Here is a 19,223-nt window from a genome sequence, read left to right on the forward strand (position 1 = left end):
AGTATGTGGTTGGGGGAGAATCTATTAATGGAGATCCTCTATATCCTAGTAAGGAGGAGAGGATGGAAGATGATAAAATACAGGTAGGATCTGATGAGAAACAGTCAAATGAAAAAGAGTCCCATTCAAGCACATCATGTAATGGCAGACAGCTAAAAAGTGACAACTTTTTAAAGTGCTTATATACAAATGCTAGAAGTCTAAGTAATAAGATGGGTGAATTAGAGTGCCTCATATTAAATGAGGCTATTGATCTAATAGAACATAAGAATGGCCATACTGGGTCAGACCAAAGCTCCTTCAAGCCCGGTATCCTGTCCTCTGACAGTGGCCAATGGCAGGTGCCCTAAAGGGAATGAAAAGACAGGTTATCATCAAGTGATTCATGCCCTGTCAGCCAATCCCAGCTTCTGGCAAACAGAGACCAGGGACACCATTCCTGCCCATCCTGGCTAATAGCCTTTGATGGACCTATCACAGAAACTTGGTGGAATGAGGATAATCAATGGGACACAGTAATACCAGGGTACAAAATACATCGGAAGGACAGAACAGGTCGTGCTGGTGGGGGAGTGGCACTATCTGTGAAAGAAAGCTTAGAATCAAATGAAGTAAAAACCTTAAATGAACCAAATTGTACCATAGAATCTCTATTGATATTAATACCATGCTCTAATAATAAGAATATGGCAGTAGGGATATATTACCAACCACCTGACCAGGACAGTGATAATGACTGTGAAATGATCAGGGAGATTAGAGAGGCTATAAAAATAAAAAAAACTCAATAAGGGGGGATTTCACTATCCCCACACTGACTGAGTACATGTCACCTCAGGATGGGATGCAGAGATAAAGTTTCTTGACACCTTAAATGACTGCTTCCTGGAGCAGCTAGTCCTGGAACCCACAAGAGAAGAGGCAATTCTTGATTTGGTCCTAAGTGGAGCACAGGATCTGATCCAAGAGCTGAATACAGCTGGACCACTTGGTAATAATGACCATCATATAATTTAATTATAACATCCCTGTGGCGGGGGAAACACCACAGCAGCCCAACACTGTAGCATTTAATTTCAGAAAGAGGGACTACACAAAATTGAGAAAGTTAGTTAAACAGAAATTAAAAGGAACAGTGCCAAAAGAGAAATCCCTGCAAGCTGAATGGAAACTTTTTAAAGACCCCATAATAGAGGCTCAAATTAAATGTATACCCCAAATTAAAAAACAGCAAGAGAACCAAAAAAGTGCCACCATAGCTAAACAACAAAGTGAAAGAAGCAGTGGGATGTACAAAGGCACCCTTTAAAAAGTGGAAGTTAAGTCCTAGTGAGGAAAATAGAAAGGAGCATATATTCTGGCAAATGAAGTGTAAAAATATAATTAGGAAGGCCAAAAAAGAATTTGAAGAACAGCTTGCCAAAGACTCAAAAAGTAATAGCAAAAATTCTTTTAAGTACATCAGAAGTAGGAAGCCTGCTTAAAAAAAAAAAACAGTGGGACCACTGGACGATCGAGATGCTAAAGGAGCACTCAACGATGATAAAGCTATTGCAGAGGAACTAAATGAATTCTCTGCATGAGTCTTCATGGCTGAGGATGTGAGGGAGATTCCCAAACCTGAGCCATTCTTTTTAGGTGACAAATCTTGGGAACTGTGCCAGATTGAGTTGTCATTAGAGGAGGTTTTGGAACAAACTGGTAAACTAAACAGTAATAAGTCACCATCACCAGATGGTATTCACCCAAGAGTTCTATAGGAACTCAAATGTGAAATTGCAGAACTACTAACTGTGGTTTCTAACCTATCATTTAAATCAGCTTCTGTACCAGATGGCTGGAGGATAGCTAATGTGACGCTAATTTTTAAAAAAGGCTCCAGAGGTGATGTCGGTAATTACAGGCAGATACGCCTAACTTCAGTACCTGGCAAACTGATTGAAACTATAGTAAAGAACAAAATTGTCAGACAGATAGATGAACATAATTTGTTGGGGAAGAGTCAAACTGTTTTTTGTAAAGGGAAATCATGCCTCACCAATCTACTAAAATTCTTTGAGAGTGTCAACAAGCATGTGGACAAGGGGGATCCAGTGGATATAGTGTACTTAGATTTTCAGAAAGCCTTTGACAAGGTCCCTCACCAAAGGCTCTTAAGCAAAGTAAGCTGTCATGGGATAAGAGGGATGGTCCTCTCTTGGATTGGTAACTGGTTAAAAGATAGGAAACAAAGGGTAGGAATACACGGTCAGTTTTCAGAATGAAGAGAGGTAAATAGTGGTGTCCCCCAGGGGTCTGTACTGGGCCCAGTCCTATTCAACATATTCATAAATGATCTGGAAAAAGGGGTAAACAGTGAGGTGGCAAAGTTTGCAGATGATACAAAACTACTCAAGATAGTTAAGTCTGAAGCAGACTGCAAAGAGCTCCAAAAGGACCTCACAAAACTGGGTAACTGGGCAACAAAATGACAGATGAAATTCAGTGTTGATAAATGCAAAGTAATGCACATTTGAAAACATAATCCCAACTATATATATCAAATGTTGGGGTCTAAATTGGCTGTCAAGGTTCCTTCCCCACTCTGAACTCTAGGGTACAGATGTGGGGACCTGCATGAAAGACCCCCTAAGCTTATTCTTACCAGCTTAGGTTAAAAACTTCCCCAAGGTACAAACTTTGCCTTGTCCTTGAACAGTATGCTGCCACCACCAAGCAATTTAAACAAAGAACAGGGAAAGAGCCCACTTGGAGACGTCTTCCCCAAAATATCCCCCCAAGCCCTACACCCCCTTTCCTGGGGAAGGCTTAATAATAATATCCTCACCAATTGGTACAGGTGAACACAGACTCAAACCCTTGGATCTTAAGAACAATGAAAAATCAATCAGGTTCTTAAAAGAAGAATTTTATTTAAAGAAGAGGTAAAAAAAAATCACCTCTGTAAAATCAGGATGGTAAATACTTTACAGGGTAATCAGATTCAAAACATAGAGAATCCCTTTAGGCAAAACCTTAGGTTACAAAAAGACACAAAAACAGGAATACACATTCCCCCCAACACAGCTAATTTTACAAGCCAAAAAACAAAAGGAAATCTAACACATTTTCTAGCTAGATTACTTACTAATTTTACAGGAGTTGGAAGGCTTGCATCCTTGATCTGTTCCTAGCAAAAGTATCACACAGACAGACAGACCCCTTTGTCCCCCTCTCCAGATCTGAAAGTATCTTGTCCCCTCATTAGTCATTTTGGGTCAGGTGTCAGCGAGGTTACCTTAGCTTGTTAACCCTTTACAGGTGAAAGGATTTTGCCTCTGGCCAGGAGGGATTTTATAGCACTGTATACAGAAAGGTGGTGACCCTTCCCTTTATATTTATGACAGGCTGTTACCACTCAAGAAAGGGATTGTGGATATTTCCCTGAAAACATTCACTGAATGTGCAGTGGCAGTCAAAAAAGCGAACAGAATGTTGGGCATCATTAAGAAAGGGACAGAAAATAAAACAGAAAATATCATATTGCCTTTGTATAAATCCATGGTACACCCACATCTTGAATAATGTGTGTAGATATGGTTGTCTCATCTTGAAAAAGATATATTGGAATTGGAAAGGCTCAGAAAAGGGCAACAAAAATTATTAGGGGTATGGAACGGCTGCCATATGAGGAGAGATTAATAAGACTGGGACTTTTCAGCTTGGAAAAGAGATGACTAAGGGGGGATATGATAAAAGTCTATAAAATCATGACTTATGTGGAGAAAGTAGATAAGGAAGTGTTATTTACTCCTTCTCATAACGCAAGGACTAGGGGTCATCAAATTAAATTAATAGGCAGCAGGTTTAAAACAAACAAAAGAAAGTATTTTTTCACATGATGCAAGTCAACCGGTGGAACTCCTTGCCAGAGGATGTTGTATAGGCCAAGACTATAACAGGGTTCAAAAAAGAACTAGATAAATTCATGGAGGATAGGTCCATTGATGGATATTAGCTAGGATGGGCAGGGATGGTGTCACTAGCATCTGTTTGCCAGAAGCTGGGAATGGGCAACAGGAGATAGCTCACTTGATGATTGCCTGTTCTGTTCATTCCCTCTGGGGCACTTGGCATAAGCCACTGTTGGAAGACAGGATACTGGGCTAGATGGACCTTTGGTTTGATCCAGTATAGCTGCTTTTATGTTCTTATAACACAGACCAAAGAGCCCCTTATGCTAACTCTGCATAGAAAACATTATTTCACTGTATCAAAAGAATAGATGTACTATATTCAAATGTATGTCATTCCTTTGCAGACCAATTGCAAAAGGAACGGGGTAAGTTTGTATTGATCTCTATAGCTTTAATCTTAAGCAGCAGAGGGATAGAGGATCTGATGGAATTGCATGTTCTGTGTAGTTGTTTTGGCCACACTTCCTCTCCGAAGGGTATATTATACACCAGATGCCAAATACATCCTGTCTGTAACACCAGTGAAATCAGTGAACTTACATCCAGGAAAAACGAGGCTTTGATGAAAACTGAAAGTAAAACAATATTGAGGTTTTTAATTCCCAGGAAGTGGTTTACTGTGCAGGGCAGGTGTGTTCTAATCTTTATCTGGAACTTGATATTATTGAGATTTCAAATTCACCCTGAATCTGATGTGAGAACCTGTGAATTCAGTATGCAATGTACATTGAAAAGAATGAGGATAATTTTGTTAGATGAAACCAGAGAAGGCATGATGACAGGCTGAAAGCAGGGTAGAGAATGCAATGGTGGTTGAACACAGAGATAGCACAAGTTATGGATCATAATATTTATCTCACTAAATATGAGGCTGTCTGAATAGCTGATTCATACTACTACTCATGAATCAAGTTCATACCTCAAATAGCCAATTACAATGTGAAACAAATTTTCAAAAAACAAAGACATAAATGTTGATCAAATATAATTTTTTGCCAAACAATTTGAGAATGAAATTGGGAAATTTTAGGACTGTCAAGTGATTAAAAAAATTAATTGCAATCAATCGTGTGATTAAAAAATTTAATTGCAATTAATCGTGTGATTAATCGCTCTGTTAAACAACAATAGAATACCATTTAGTTTAAATATTTTTGGATGTTTACTACATTTTCCAAATATATTAATTTCAGTTACAACACAGAATACAAAGTCTAGAGTGCTCACTTGATATTTATTTTTATTACAAATATTTGCACTGTAAAAAACTAAAAAATCATATTTTTCAATTCACCTCATATAAGTACTGTAGTGCAATCTCCATATCATGAAAGTTGAACTTACAAATGTAGAATTATGTAAAAAAAAAACCCTGCATTCAAAAATAAAACAATGTAAAACTTAAGAGCTTACAAGTCCCCTGAGTCCTACTTCTTGGTCAGCCCATCACTCAGACAAACAAGGTTTGTTACAATTTGCAGGAGCTAATGCTGTCTGCTTCCTGTTTACAGTGTCACCTGAGAGTGAGAACAGGCATTCGCATGGCACTGTTGTAGCTGGTGTTGCAAGATATTTATGTGCCAGATGCACTAAAGATTCATATGTCCCTTCATGCTTCAACCACCATTCCAGAGGACATGCTTCCGTGCTGATGATGGGTTCTGTCTGATAATGATCCAAAGCAGAGCAGCCCGATGCATGTTAGTAGTTACAGTAGATGAGAAGCTGGATATGAGTCAACAATGTGCCCTTGTTCATAGATTCATAGATTCATAGATATTTAGGTCAGAAGGGACCATTATGATCATCTAGTCTGACCTCCTGCACAACGCAGGCCACAGAATTTCACCCACCACTGATATAGATACACCTTTAAATCACCCCCAAAAAAGGTAATGGAGAGAGATTGGAAGGGCCTGAATGAGCACACTGTTAAGGATTAACAATATGTTTAGCTGCTGTTAGGGCTCAACAGTGTAATACAATTTTTTTCCCTTTCCCATGAGGACATAGAATTTTTTTTGCCTCACAACCCTGTTTAAGCATAGTTATTTTTGTAGAGCAGATAGCACCTAAAAGACACTTCTAAATGTAGTCTCCTTCTGTGTGATTTCATAGAATCATAGAATATCAGGGTTGGAAGGGACCTCAGGAGGTCATCCAGTCCAACCCCCCGCTCAAAGCAGGACCAATCCCCAACCAAATTGCCAAGAAGGCTAACGGCATTTTGGGATGTATAAGTAGGGGCATTGCCAGCAGATCTAGGGACGTGATCATTCCCCTCTATTCGACATTGGTGAGCCTCATCTGGAGTATCGTGTCCAGTTTTGGGCCCCCACTACAAGAAGGATGTGGAAAAATTGGAAAATGTCCAGTGGAGGGCAACAAAAAAGATTAGGGGACTGGAACACATGACTTATGAGGCGAGGCTGAGGGAATGGGGATTGTTTAGTCTGCAGAAGAGAAGAATGAGGGGGGATTTGATAGCTGCTTTCAACTACCTGAAAGGGGGATGGATGGATCAAGACTGTTCTCAGTGGTAGCAGATGTCAGAACAAGGAGTAATGGTCTCAAGTTGCAGTGGGGGAGGTTTAGGTTGGATATGAGGAAAAACTTTTTCACCAAGAGGGTGGTGAAGCACTGGGATGTGTTATCTAGGGACGTGGTGGAATCTCCTTCCTTTGAGGTTTTTAAGGTCAGGCTTGGCAAAGCCCTGGCTGGGATGATTTAGTTGGGGATTGGTCCTGCTTTGAGAAGGGGGTTAGACTAGATGATCTCCTGAGGTCTCTTCCAACCCTGATATTCTATGATTCTATGTTCATTTTCATCATCTGAGTCAGATGCCACCAGCAGAAGGTTGATTTTCTTTTTTGGTGGTTTGGGTTCTGTAGTTTCCGTGTCAGTGTTGCTCTTTTAAGACTTCTAAAAGCATGCGCCACACCTTGTCCCTCTCAGATTTTGGATGAAACTTCAGATTCTTAAACCTTGGGTCAACTGCTGTAGCTATTTTTAGAAATCTCACATTGGTACCTTCTTTGCATTTTTTCAAATCTGCTGTCAAAGTGTTCTTAAAACGAACATGTGCTGGCTCATCATCCGAGACGGCTATAACACAAAATCTATGCAGAATGCGGGTAACACAGAGCAGGAGACCTACAATTCTCCCCCCAAGGAGTACAGTCAGAAATTTAATTGATGCATTATTTTTTAATGAGCATCATCAGCATGGAAGCACGTCCTCTGGAATGGTGGCCGAAGCATGAAGGGGCATGCGAATGTTTAGCGTATCTGGCATGTAAATACCTTGCAACACAAGTGACATGTGAATGCCTGTTCTCACTTTCAGGCAATATTGTAAATAAGAAGCAGGCAGCAGTATCTCCCGTCAATGTAAACAAACTTGTTTGTCTTAGTGATTGGCAGAATAAGAAGTAGAACTGAGTGGACTTCTAGGCTCTAAAGTTTTACATTTTTTCTTTTTTGAGTGCAGTTATATAACCAAAAAAATCTGCATTTGTAAGTTATAATTTCACGATAAAGAGATTGCACTTCAGTACTTGTATGAGGTGAATTGAAAAATGCTATTTCTTTTATCATTTTTACAGTATATATATTTGTAATAAAATAATAATATAAAGTGAGCACTGTGCACTTTTTCTGTATTTAATAAATTTCAATTGGTATTCTATTGTAATAAGTGTGATTAATCACAATTATTTTTTTAGATCGCGATTAATTTTTTTGAGGTAATCACATGAGTTAACTGTGATTTAATTGACAGTCCTAGTAAATGTGCATTTTTATATGCATGTGTGCTATGTATCTTCTATCAGTTTTTTGGTAGGACCACCCATTCGGCCTGCTCATGCACCCTTCTGAACCCTATGCCCTGCACCGAGGCTACAAAGGGCTGCACAAGTGAACTGCCCTTTGTTAGTTCTCAGCCACCTTGGTGAGAGATGGGGCATCTAGTGTGCCCACTTAGCTGCCAGTTTAGTTGCTTTCCTTTTAGCTTAGTCTAACCTAACAAGTTTTTAAGCTTTGTTTAGCTTATCTTTTAAAATTTGTTTTATCCCCTCATCTTTCCCTTTCCTTCCCCCCTCCCACTGCGGGGATGCTGCTTTTCCTCCTTTATGGGAGTATGGCAGGAAGACCAGGCTTTAAAAGATGTCTCCTTTGCTAGGAGGCTATCCTGGTCAGGAGGGACATTCCTGTTGTATCCGTTGCCTGGGGGACACTCACATTTCCCAGACATGTCATTTCTGTGCCCCCCTCAAGAGCACAAGTAGAAAAAATTGAGAGATGAGACTCAAACTTCACATGCTTCAAGGTGTGGGTCCTCAATGGTTCACAGGAATAGAGCGTTTGCTCTGCAGAGGTACAGCAGGTGTTGTTGAACAGTAGGATTCAAAAGTGGATGAGATTCACCCATTGATATGAACAGCAATATCATCCACCTTCTCATTCTTCCCTCTCCACTTCTATAAACTGCCTCCTGGAAATGAAAAAGACAGGATTGTCTGACTTCTGTTAGAATCCACTTGGTGGCCATAAGGCCTTTCACTCCCCTGTGGAAAGGTTCTCAGTGTTTTCTTACCTCACAACAGTGAGGTTTCTCAAAGGATTGGGGAACCTTTTCCCTTGGATGAAAGAACCCACTCCTGTTTGGGATCTGAAGTTGGTAATCAGATGTCTCAAGAGACTTCCTTTAAACTGATAGCAACCTGTTCCTTCTTTAACTTATCTATGAAGATGTCCTTCCTAGGGGCCATCACTTCTACTCAAAGCACTGGGGAAATAGGTGCATTAATGGTGGATCCACTTTTGGTTTTCTTGAAGGACAAAGTTTCATTATTCCTTCAACTGAAATTCATATCTAAGGTGTCATAAGAGTTTCACATTAGCCAGGTCATACATCTCCCATTTTTGTCCCCTAAACCACACTTCACCACCGAGTATGCTATAGTACACACACTGGATGTCAGGAGGGCATTAATGTTTTACATGGACTGGACCAAGCCATTTAGGAAGTCTCCAAGGCTGTTTGGGTCAATTTTGACTCATCTAAAGGATTCACTGTTTATAATAAGAGGCTCGCTAGATGGCTTTCTGGATGCATCATTTCCAGTTATGAATCTTTCAATATGCAAACTCCTTCTAGGGTACTGGCCCATTCAATGAGAGCTCTTGCTATTTCCATGGTGCTGCTTAAGAACATTTCCATTGCTGAAATCTTCAAGGCTGCAACTTGGACTTTAGTACATGCCTTTTCCAAACATTATGTTGTAGTCCACTCTTCCAGATCATATGCTGCCCTTGGGAATGCAGTCTTGTGTAAGTCTTGACTCAGCACTGAAGCTCCCCCTCTGGTTGGAGTACTTCTCAGTAGTCATCTGAAGTGGAGCATCCACAGGAACACTTCCTGAACAAAAAAGAGGTTACTCAACCTGTTCAGTCATTGGAGTTCTTTGAGGTGTGTGTCCCTATGTGTGTTCCACTACCTGCCCCTCTTCCTCTCTCTCTATGGGACTTTGAAGTGGGGGAAGAACTGAAGGTGGTTTGCCTGAGCAGCCTTATATAGCCTTGGTGCAGGGCATGAGGTTGTGTAGGGCACATGTGCAGGCCTAGCAGACACTGCTACAGAAAATCTCCAATTGAAGGACCATGGGCACATGCACACTTGAAGCAGAGAACTCACAGGGGGACACATCTTGAAGAACTCCACGTATTGCACAGGGTGATAACCTCTCCTTCTTGTGCCTGTGCTATTTAACATTTTTATCAATGACCTGAAAAATGGAAGATTATCCCCCTTCTTCTCCACAAAGAAACTTCACCTTAACTAACAGGACATTTACACTGGAAGTGGAGAAGTAATTTCCAGTTTGGATAGACATACCTGCACTGGCTCTGCTTGAGCTAGAATGCCAAAAATAGCAATGTGGCCAGGGCTGCATGGGCAGCTGGATGGGCTAGGTGCCTTAGCCCTGGTCTACACTAGGACTTTAGGTCAAATTTAGCAGCGTTAAATCGATGTAAACCTGCACCCGTCCACATGATGAAGCCCTTTTTTTCGACTTAAAGGGCTCTTAAAATCGATTTCCTTACTCCACCCTGACAAGTGGATTAGCGCTTAAATCGGCCTTGCCGGGTCGAATTTGGGGTACTGTGGACACAATTTGACGGTATTGGCCTCCGGGAGCTATCCCAGAGTGCTCCATTGTGACTGCTCTGGACAGCACTCTCAACTCAGATGCACAATTGTCTGCCGTTGCTCTGATGCAGGGAGGGGCGAGTGACGACATGGCTTACAGGGTTGGCTTACAGGGAATTAAAATCAACAAAGGGGGTGGCTTTACATCAAGGAGTATTTCAGGCAGGACTTCACGGAGGGTTCCAGTAAGAAATGGTGCACCTAAGTTATTGTTCTTATTGGAACAAGCAGATTGGTCTGGCCTCTGATTGATACATGGCTAGATTTACCTCGCTGCACCTTATCTGTGAGTGACTGCAGTGTGACCTAGAGGAATGAGTCCCCTAGACGGGGGGCGGAGGGGGGGTTGCAAATGAGTACAAAACAAATCTGGTCTATTTCTTGTTTTGATCCACTCCATCTATCTTTTACATCTTTGGCTGGCAGCAGATGGTGCAGAAGGACTGCTACCCATCCTCACCTCCTGCCTGCCCGGCAGAAGATGGTACAAGAGGACTGCTAGCAATCCGTATCACCTGCCTGCTCACCATAAGATGGTTCAATAGGACTGACTGCAGGACTAAAGAGAATGACCTGGTCAAGTCACTCCAAATTTAGTCCCTGCACCCATGTCTGACCAGACGCTCCTGATCAACCTCACAGAGGCGACCAGGAGCACCTCGGACATGACGACGATGGCTACCAGTCCTACTGTACCGTCTGCTGCCACAAGGCAATGGGTTGCTGCTGCTGTGTAGCAATGCAGTACCACGTCTGCCAGCACCCAGGAGACATACGGTGATGGTTACCTGAGCGGGCTCCATGCTTGCTGTGGTATGGCGTCTGCACAGGTAATGCAAGAAAAAAGGTGCAAAACGATTGTCTGCCCTTGCTTTCACGGAGGGAAGGAGGGAACAGGGGCCTGACGATATGTACCCAGAACCACCCGCGACAATGTTTTAGCCCCATCAGGCATTGGGATCTCAACCCAGAATTCCAATGGGCAGCGGAGACTGCGGAAACTGTGGGATAGCTGCCCACAGTGCAACGCTCCGGAAGTCGACGCTAGCCTCGGTACTGTGGAAGCACTCCGCTGAGTTAATGCACTTAGAGCATTTTCTGTGGGGACACACACGCTCGAATATATAAAACCGATTTCTAAAAAACCGACTTCTATAAATTCGACCTAATTTTGTAGTGTAGACATACCCTTAGAGTACATAGCTATAGTTTCAGTTGGGATACTACTTCAGGAGACTAGCCCCTCTCGCTGCTTACACTGCTGCACTTACACTTCTTTTCTAGTGCAGTAGCTCAGTCAGAGCTGGTATGAGCATGTCTACCCAAGCTGGGAATTACACCTCCTAGCACTAATATAGACATACCCTGAGAGAATTACATCTAATGTATAGGACGGGGTGGGCAAACTATGGCCCGGGGGCCACATCTGGCCCTTCAGACATTTTAATCCAGCCCTCAAACTCCTGCTGGGGAGTGTGGGCCGGGGCTTGCCTCACTCCGCGTGTGCAGTGGCTCCGCGCAGCTCCCAGAAGCAGCAGCATGTCCCCTCTTTGGCTCCTACAGTAAAGGGGCTCTGTACGCTGCCCGCGCCCCAAGCGCCTCCCCCACAGCTCCCATTGGCTGGCAACTGTGGCCAATGGGAGCTGCAGGGATGGCACCTGCAGACGGGGCAGCAAGCAGAGCTGCCTGACTGCACCTACATGTAGGAGCCGGAGGGAGGACATGCTGCTGCTTCTGGGAGCTGCTTGAGGTAAGCACCACCTGGAGTCTGCACCCCTGACCCCTTCTAGCACCCAACCCCCCTGCCCCAGCTCTGATCCCCCTCCTGCCATCCAAATCCCTCAGTCCCACCCTCCTGCACCCCAGGGTCTGCACCACCAGCCGGAGCCCTCACCCCCCTACCCGCACCCCAACCCCCTGCCCCAGCCCAGAGCCCCCTCCCGCACCCTGAGCCCCTCATTTCTGGCTCCACTCCAGAGCCCGCACCCCAATCCCAATTTCATGAGCATTCATGGCCCTTCATACAATTTCCATATTCAGATGTGGCCCTCAGGCCAAAAAGTTTGCCCACCTCTGGTATAGGATCTGGAACACTGATTAGTTAAGTCCAGTGCTGATCTTTAGTCCATCAGTCTAAATACATTCTTATTAATAACAAGGAAAAAACAATACACTGAGAAAGTTATGGAATGATGACCATGGTCGACTTCTGTGAATAGGTGTCGGGTAGACCTAATCACTTACAGTAATGTCTTACACATATAAAACTTACTGTAACACAGGCCAAAGAGCTCCTTACCCTAAGTCACCCTGCACTGAAAACATTAGTTCACACCATCTAGAGAACACATGTACTTTATTCAAATGTATGTCATTCATTTGCAGACCATAGTCAAAAAGTAGCGATCAATGGTTTGCTGTTAAACTGGGATGATATATCTAGTGGGGTCCCAAAGAGGTCAGTCCTGGGTTCAGTACTATTGAATATTTCCAATAATAACTTGCATAATTGAGTGCAAAGAATGCTTATACAATCTTCAGATGACAACAAGCTGGCAAGCATTTTGGAGGACAGGATTAGAATTCAACACAACCTTGACAAATTGGAGAATTGGTCTGAAATCAACAAGATGAAATTCAATAAAAACAAGTGCAAAGGTTTTCATTTAGGAGGGAAAAATCAAATACACAGCTACAAAATGGGGAATGACTGGCTACGTGGTAGTACTACTGAAAAGGTTCTGAGGGTTATAGTGGATCACAAATTGAATATGAATCAACAATGCGGTGCAGTTACAAAAAAGACTAATATAATTCTGGGGTTTATTAACAGAAGTATTGTATGAAAGACACAGGACGTAATTGTCCCACTCTACTTGGCACTGGTGAGGCCCCATATGGAATATTGTGTCCAATTCTGGGCCCCACACTTTAGGAAAGATGTGGACAGATTGGAGGGAGTTCAGAAGAGAGCAACAAAAATAATAATAGGCTTAGAAAACTTGACCTATGAGGAAGGGTTAAACAATTGGACATGTTTAGTGTTGAGAAAAGAAGACCAAGAGGGAACCTGATAACTGTTTTCAAATATGTTAAGGATTGTTATAAAGAGGACTGTGATCAATTTTCTCCATGTCCACTGAAAGTAGGACAAGAAATAATGGGCTTAATCTGCAGCAAGGGATATTTAGGTAATATAGTAGGAAAAACTTTCCAACCATGAGAGTAGTTAAGCACTGGAATAGACTTCTAAAAGTGGCTGTGGAATCCCCATCATTGGAGGTTTTTAAGAACAGGTTGGACAAACACAGCTCATGGATGGTCGAGATTTACTTCATTCTGGCTCAGCACAGGGGGCTGGACTTGATGACTTCTTAAGGCCCCTTCCAGACATACATTTCTATGATTCTATGAATCAGAGCTAGTGTGGGTATGTCTATCTGAGCTGGAAATTACACCCACAGCTCAAGTATAGACAAGCTCTGAATGATTCATTTGTGCAGGCACGGGGGGAGGGAGGGTTTCTGCAGTTGCTTCAGGGACAGGGAGCTTGTCAGCATGACTGGGATGGACAAGTCCAGGTGAGTCATTTATTCGTGGGCAAAAGTGGGATTCTGTGTGTTTCTGAGTTGGTTTGAGAGCATTTCTCCCTTGGGAAATCTGGGTATTCTCTGCTGATGAGAGTTGCAGGGATTGGGTGTTTATCAATGGGAGAGGGCTGAAGGGGTTTGGGAGCTGTGTTGGGGGCTGTAATGGTCTCAGGTTAGGCATATTGCAACATAAAACATGACAATTGTTAACTTGGAGTCTGTTCCTGCTCTCAGTGAAATCAATGGCAGCAGTCCTACTGATGTCAATGGGGCAGGACTGAGTCCTCACTTTCAAAAGAAAATGCATTTATTGACAATATTGGCTTGTTTTTGCAGGCCAGTTCCAGGTTGAAAAGAGTAAGTTTGTTCTGATTTCTGATGTATGGAGGGGGAAGGTCAAATATTGGCCTCTTGGTAAGTGGGGTAGGGAGGGCTTCTTTAAAAGGGTGATAACTAGAAATCTTTTCACTTGTTCATGAAGAAAGAGTCAAGGAGAGTCCCTCATCTGGGATGCGAGAGATTGAGCACTATTTATTGGGGGACAATTGAGATGACTGGTTTACACAACAGGGGAAAAGATGTAGTTACTCAATGTGTGTCGTTCCTTTGCAACCAATCTACTGAAGGCACCGAGAAAGTGTACATTGATTGATTGTAGTCTTCTTTTCAAGCAGAGGAGAGTTCAAGATGGGACTGCTCTGAACAGATATTAAGCAGGCCAAAATTCCATTTGTCCCATTGTACAGAATCAAATATAATTTGGTCTTACCCTTTGTTCCTTTTTATGTCAAGAATCAAAGTAGAAAGTCTCTCTGTTGCTATGATGTATGTGATAACTTAATAGATCCTTTAGTTAAAAAAACAAGTTACATTATCTAACTCAGTCTGGAGAAAAAACTCTGAATGTGTTGCACATGGATGAACATCTCTTTTTCAGACATATTCCAGCAGAAAATCCGTAAGTCAAAGCTGACTTTTAAGCACTTTCATTCAAATATGTAGCTGTCTGTGAGGAAGTTTTTTCCATCTGTTTTCTAAATATTGGTCTTCCTCCCACCGGTCATCAAAGTATCATTGGGTTGGCTATACAACATCTTAATTCAGCATATGAATGGTTCTGAGTAAGGCTGCTTCTGTACTGTAACTTCTCAAAAAAATCTACTCCATTTTTTCTTCCAATCTCAATAGCAAAAATGGTCTTTCCACAATATGTAAATGTACATACATTTTATGAGGAATTTCAGGGTTGACCCAAAGCCCATCAAATCCAATGGAAAGTATCACATTGATTTTACTTGGCTTTAGATCAGGGCCTGAAAGTGGCTAATTCTTGCTATTCCAGAAGTTAACTGTTTGTGTTAAGAAGAAAACAAACAAAGAAGAAGAGGGACTGCTACATACTGAGGATGGGGTGGAGATTAAAGAAAATCTAGGCATGGCCCAACACCTAAACAAACACTATGCCTCCACTTTTAATGAGGCTAATGAAGAGTTTAGGGGTCGTGGCAGCATGGCTAATGGGAACGAGGATATGGAGGTAGAGATTACCATATCCGAATTTGAAGTCAAACTCAAACAGTTTAATGGGACTAAATCAGGGGTCCTGGATAATCTCCATCCAAGAATATTAAAGGAACTGACACATGAAATTGAAGGCCCAATAGCAAGGATTTTTAATGAATCTGTAAACTTGGGGGTCAGAACCTATGACTGGAAAACTGCTAATATAGTTTCTATTTTTTTAAAAGGGGAAAAAGTGATATGGGAAACCACAGGCCTTTTAGTTTCACTTCATTTGTATGCAATGTCTTGGAACATATTCTGAAAGAGAAAATAATTAAGGACATAACAGTTAACAGTAATTGGGATAAAATACAACATGGTTTTAGAAAAATGTAGATCATGACAAACCAACCTGATCTTCTTTGAGAAGATAACTGATATTTTAGACAAGGGAATTGCAGTAGATATTATCTATTTGGATTTCAATAAGGCATTTGGTACATTTCCACATGGGAAATTGTTAGTTAAATTGGCTAAAATGGGGATTAATATGAAATTGAAAGGTGGATAAGAAACTGGTTGAAGGAGAGACTAGAACAAGTCATACTGAAAGGTAAACTGAGGGAGTGAGGTTAGTAGTGGAGTTCCTCAGGGATCAGTCTTGGGACAATATTATTTAATATTCTTACTTCTGACCTTGGCACAAAGAGTAGGAGTGTGCTAATAAAATTTGAGGATGACACAAAATTAGGATGTATTGCCAATGTGGAGGAGGGCTGGAATACCATACAAGAAGATCTGGATGACCTTGTTAACTGGAGTAATAGAAATGGGATGAAATTTAAGAGTGCAAAGTGCAAGGTCATGCAAGTAGGAACTAATAACAAGAATTTTTTTATATAAATTGGGGACGTATCAGTTGGAAGTGACAGAGGAGAAAGATCTGGGTGTTTTGGCTGATCATAGCATGACTATGAGTTGCCAATGTGATGTCACTGTGAAAAGGGCTAATGGAGTCCTAGGATGCTGCAGGTGACGTATTTCCAGTAGAGCCAGGGAAGTGTTACAACCATTATACAAGGCACTGGTGAGACCTCATAGAATCATAGAATATCAGGGTTGGAAGGGACCTCAGGAGGTCATCTAGTCCAACGCCCTGCTCAAAGCAGGACCAATCCCCAATTAAATCATCCCATCCAGGGCTTTGTCAAACCTGACCTTAAAAACTTCTAAGGAAGGAGATTCTACCACCTCCCTAGATAACACATCCCAGTGCTTCACAACCCTCCTTGTGAAAAAGTTTTTCCTAATATCCAACCTAAACCTCCCACACTGCAACTTGAGACCATTACTCCTTGTCCTGTCCTCTTCTACCACTGAGAATAGTCTAGAACCATCCTCTTTGGAACCACCTCTCAGGTAGTTGAAAGCAGCTATCAAATCCCCCCTCATTCTTCTCTTCCGCAGACTAAACAATCCCAGTTCCCTCAGCCTCTCCTCATAAGTCATGTGTTCCAGACCCCTAATCATCTTTGTTGCCCTCCGCTGGACGTTTTCCAAGTTTTTCCACATCCTTCTTGTAGTGTGGGGCCCAAAACTGGACACAGTACTCCAGATGAGGCCTCACCAATGTCAAATAGAGGGGAACGATCACTTCCCTCGATCTGCTCGCTATGCCCCTACTTATACATCCCAAAATGCCATTGGCCTTCTTGGCAACAAGGGCACACTGCTGACTCATAGCCAGCTTCTCGTCCACTGTCACCCCTAGGTCCTTTCCGTAGAACTGCTGCCTAGCCATTCGATCCCTAGTCTGTAGCTGTGCATTGGGTTCTTCCGTCCTAAGTGCAGGACCCTGCACTTATCCTTATTGAACCTCATCAGATTTCTTTTGGCCCAATCCTCCAATTTGTCTAGGTCCCTCTGTATCCTATCCCTGCCCTCCAGCGTATCTACCACTCCTCCCAGTTTAGTATCATCCGCAAATTTGCTGAGACTGCAATCCACACCATCCTCCAGATCATTTATGAAGATATTGAACAAAACCGGCCCCAGGACCGACCCCTGGGGCACTCCACTTGACACCGGCTGCCAACTAGACATGGAGCCATTGATCACTACCCGTTGAGCCCGACAATCTAGCCAACTTTCTACCCACCTTATAGTGCATTCATCCAGCCCATACTTCTTTAACTTGCTGATAAGAATACTGTGGGAGACCGTGTCAAAAGCTTTGCTAAAGTCAAGAAACAATACATCCACTGCTTTCCCTTCATCCACAGAACCAGTAATCTCATCATAGAAGGCGATTAGATTAGTCAAGCATGACCTACCCTTGGTGAATCCATGCTGACTGTTCCTGATCACTTTCCTCTCATGTAAGTGCTTCAGGATTGATTCTTTGAGGACCTGCTCCATGATTTTTCTGGGGACTGAGGTGAGGCTGACTGGCCTGTAGTTCCCAGGATCCTCCTTCTTCCCTTTTTTAAAGATTGGCACTACATTAGCCTTTTTCCAGTCATCTGGGACTTCCCCCTGTTCGTTCATCTGGAATGCTGTGTGCAATTCTGGTCTACCATGTTTCCCAGGTGTCTGGCTGGTGGGTCTTGCCCACATGCTCAGGGTCTAATTGATTATCATGTTTGGGGTCAGGAAGGAATTTCCCCCTGGGGTCAGATTGGCAGAGACCCTGGGGGGATTTTGCCTTCCTCTGCATTATGGGGAATGGGTCACTTGCATGTTTAAATTAATGTAAATGATAGATTCTTTGCGACTTGAACTCTTTAAACCATGATTTGAGGACTTCAGTAATTCAGCCAGAGGTTAGGGGTATATTAAAGTAGTGGGTGGGTGAGGTTCTGTGGTCTGCAATGTGCAGGAGGTCAGACTAGATGCTCACAATGGTCCCTTCTGATCTTAAAGTCTATGAATCTATGTAGTCATTGGTAATGAAAATCTAATTTTCAACAACAAGGAAATTACAAATCTTGATCAAGTTTATTCTTTTGCAGAACAACTCCATCTTGAAAATGGTAAGTTTGCTCAGATTTCTAAGCAGTTTCACTGATTTTTTTTTTTTTAACTCAAATGTACATCCTGTATTTCCAAGTCTAAATATAAGCCTGTGACAAGGACTGGTCCACGCACTGCTTGGTGCCACCTCCTTGTGGCTCATCTGGGGAATTAGCTCTGTCACCTGGTCTGGCACTCCTTCCTGCGGTTACTCAGTCAGTTGTTCCCCACAGTTACTCCATTGCCTCTCATGCTCCAGGAGTGGAAGCACTGTCTTCCCCATAGCTTAGCCCTCACGCTAACTGCGCCACTGCCCCAGTGGCTGATAGGGGAACCTGGGCCCACTCTCTACACTGGGTTCCAGTCCACGGACCCTCAGCCCAGCAGTTCTGGCTTTACTCTTCCAGCCCTCACTGCTCCTTCCCTGTATAGCTTCCTACTCTCCCCTTACAGCTTCCTGCTCTTCCCCTTTGTATCAGGGACTGCAACTGCAGTTTTCCTCCCCTAGCATGCCAACTTCCTCTCTTTATAGATGCTGCCCAGCTTCCCCCCTCCACCCCCCAACAGGACTTCATGTGCAATTTGGCCCTAGCATGCCCTAGGTTTCTTTCAGGAGCAGCCTAATGTTAATTGATCTAATTTACCCCTTCAGTCCTTGTGTAAAGTAGACACCCCATCACAAAGCCCCTAAATAATCCATTGTACAGCAGACTTTAAGAAAAGACACTTCACTGTAGGTGTCCGATTCCACAAACTCTGAGTTACATGAGATATACTTCCCCACATAAATAGTCCCATTGAGGATAATTGTCAAAATGCAAAAAAATTTCAGTATTTATTCACACAAAACATCCATTCACATCTCAACTTCTACCTGAGTCAGATCTGAAAAAGACTTTAAGGATGAAACACAAATCTGTGTCCTTCCTACTTAATCTACTTTTATTT

At 42.6% G+C, this 19,223-nt stretch overlaps 1 protein-coding gene across 1 annotated transcript in view; it reads left to right on the plus strand.

The window, feature by feature from the left end:
* Positions 1-18,411, plus strand: part of LOC122463658 (butyrophilin-like protein 2) — a 56,643-nt gene extending 38,232 nt beyond the window's left edge. The window contains exons 19-22 of the mRNA XM_043534725.1: positions 4,301-4,321; positions 14,097-14,117; positions 14,698-14,718; positions 18,275-18,411. Of these exons, the coding sequence (XP_043390660.1) occupies positions 4,301-4,321; positions 14,097-14,117; positions 14,698-14,718; positions 18,275-18,330 (119 nt within the window). The 3' untranslated portion in view covers positions 18,331-18,411. The remainder of the gene's footprint in view (positions 1-4,300; positions 4,322-14,096; positions 14,118-14,697; positions 14,719-18,274) is intronic.
* The last annotated feature ends 812 nt before the right edge of the window (positions 18,412-19,223 follow it).

This window comes from Chelonia mydas, chromosome 23 (genome assembly GCF_015237465.2).
Source record: "Chelonia mydas isolate rCheMyd1 chromosome 23, rCheMyd1.pri.v2, whole genome shotgun sequence".
NCBI classification, from domain to species: Eukaryota; Metazoa; Chordata; order Testudines; family Cheloniidae; genus Chelonia; species Chelonia mydas.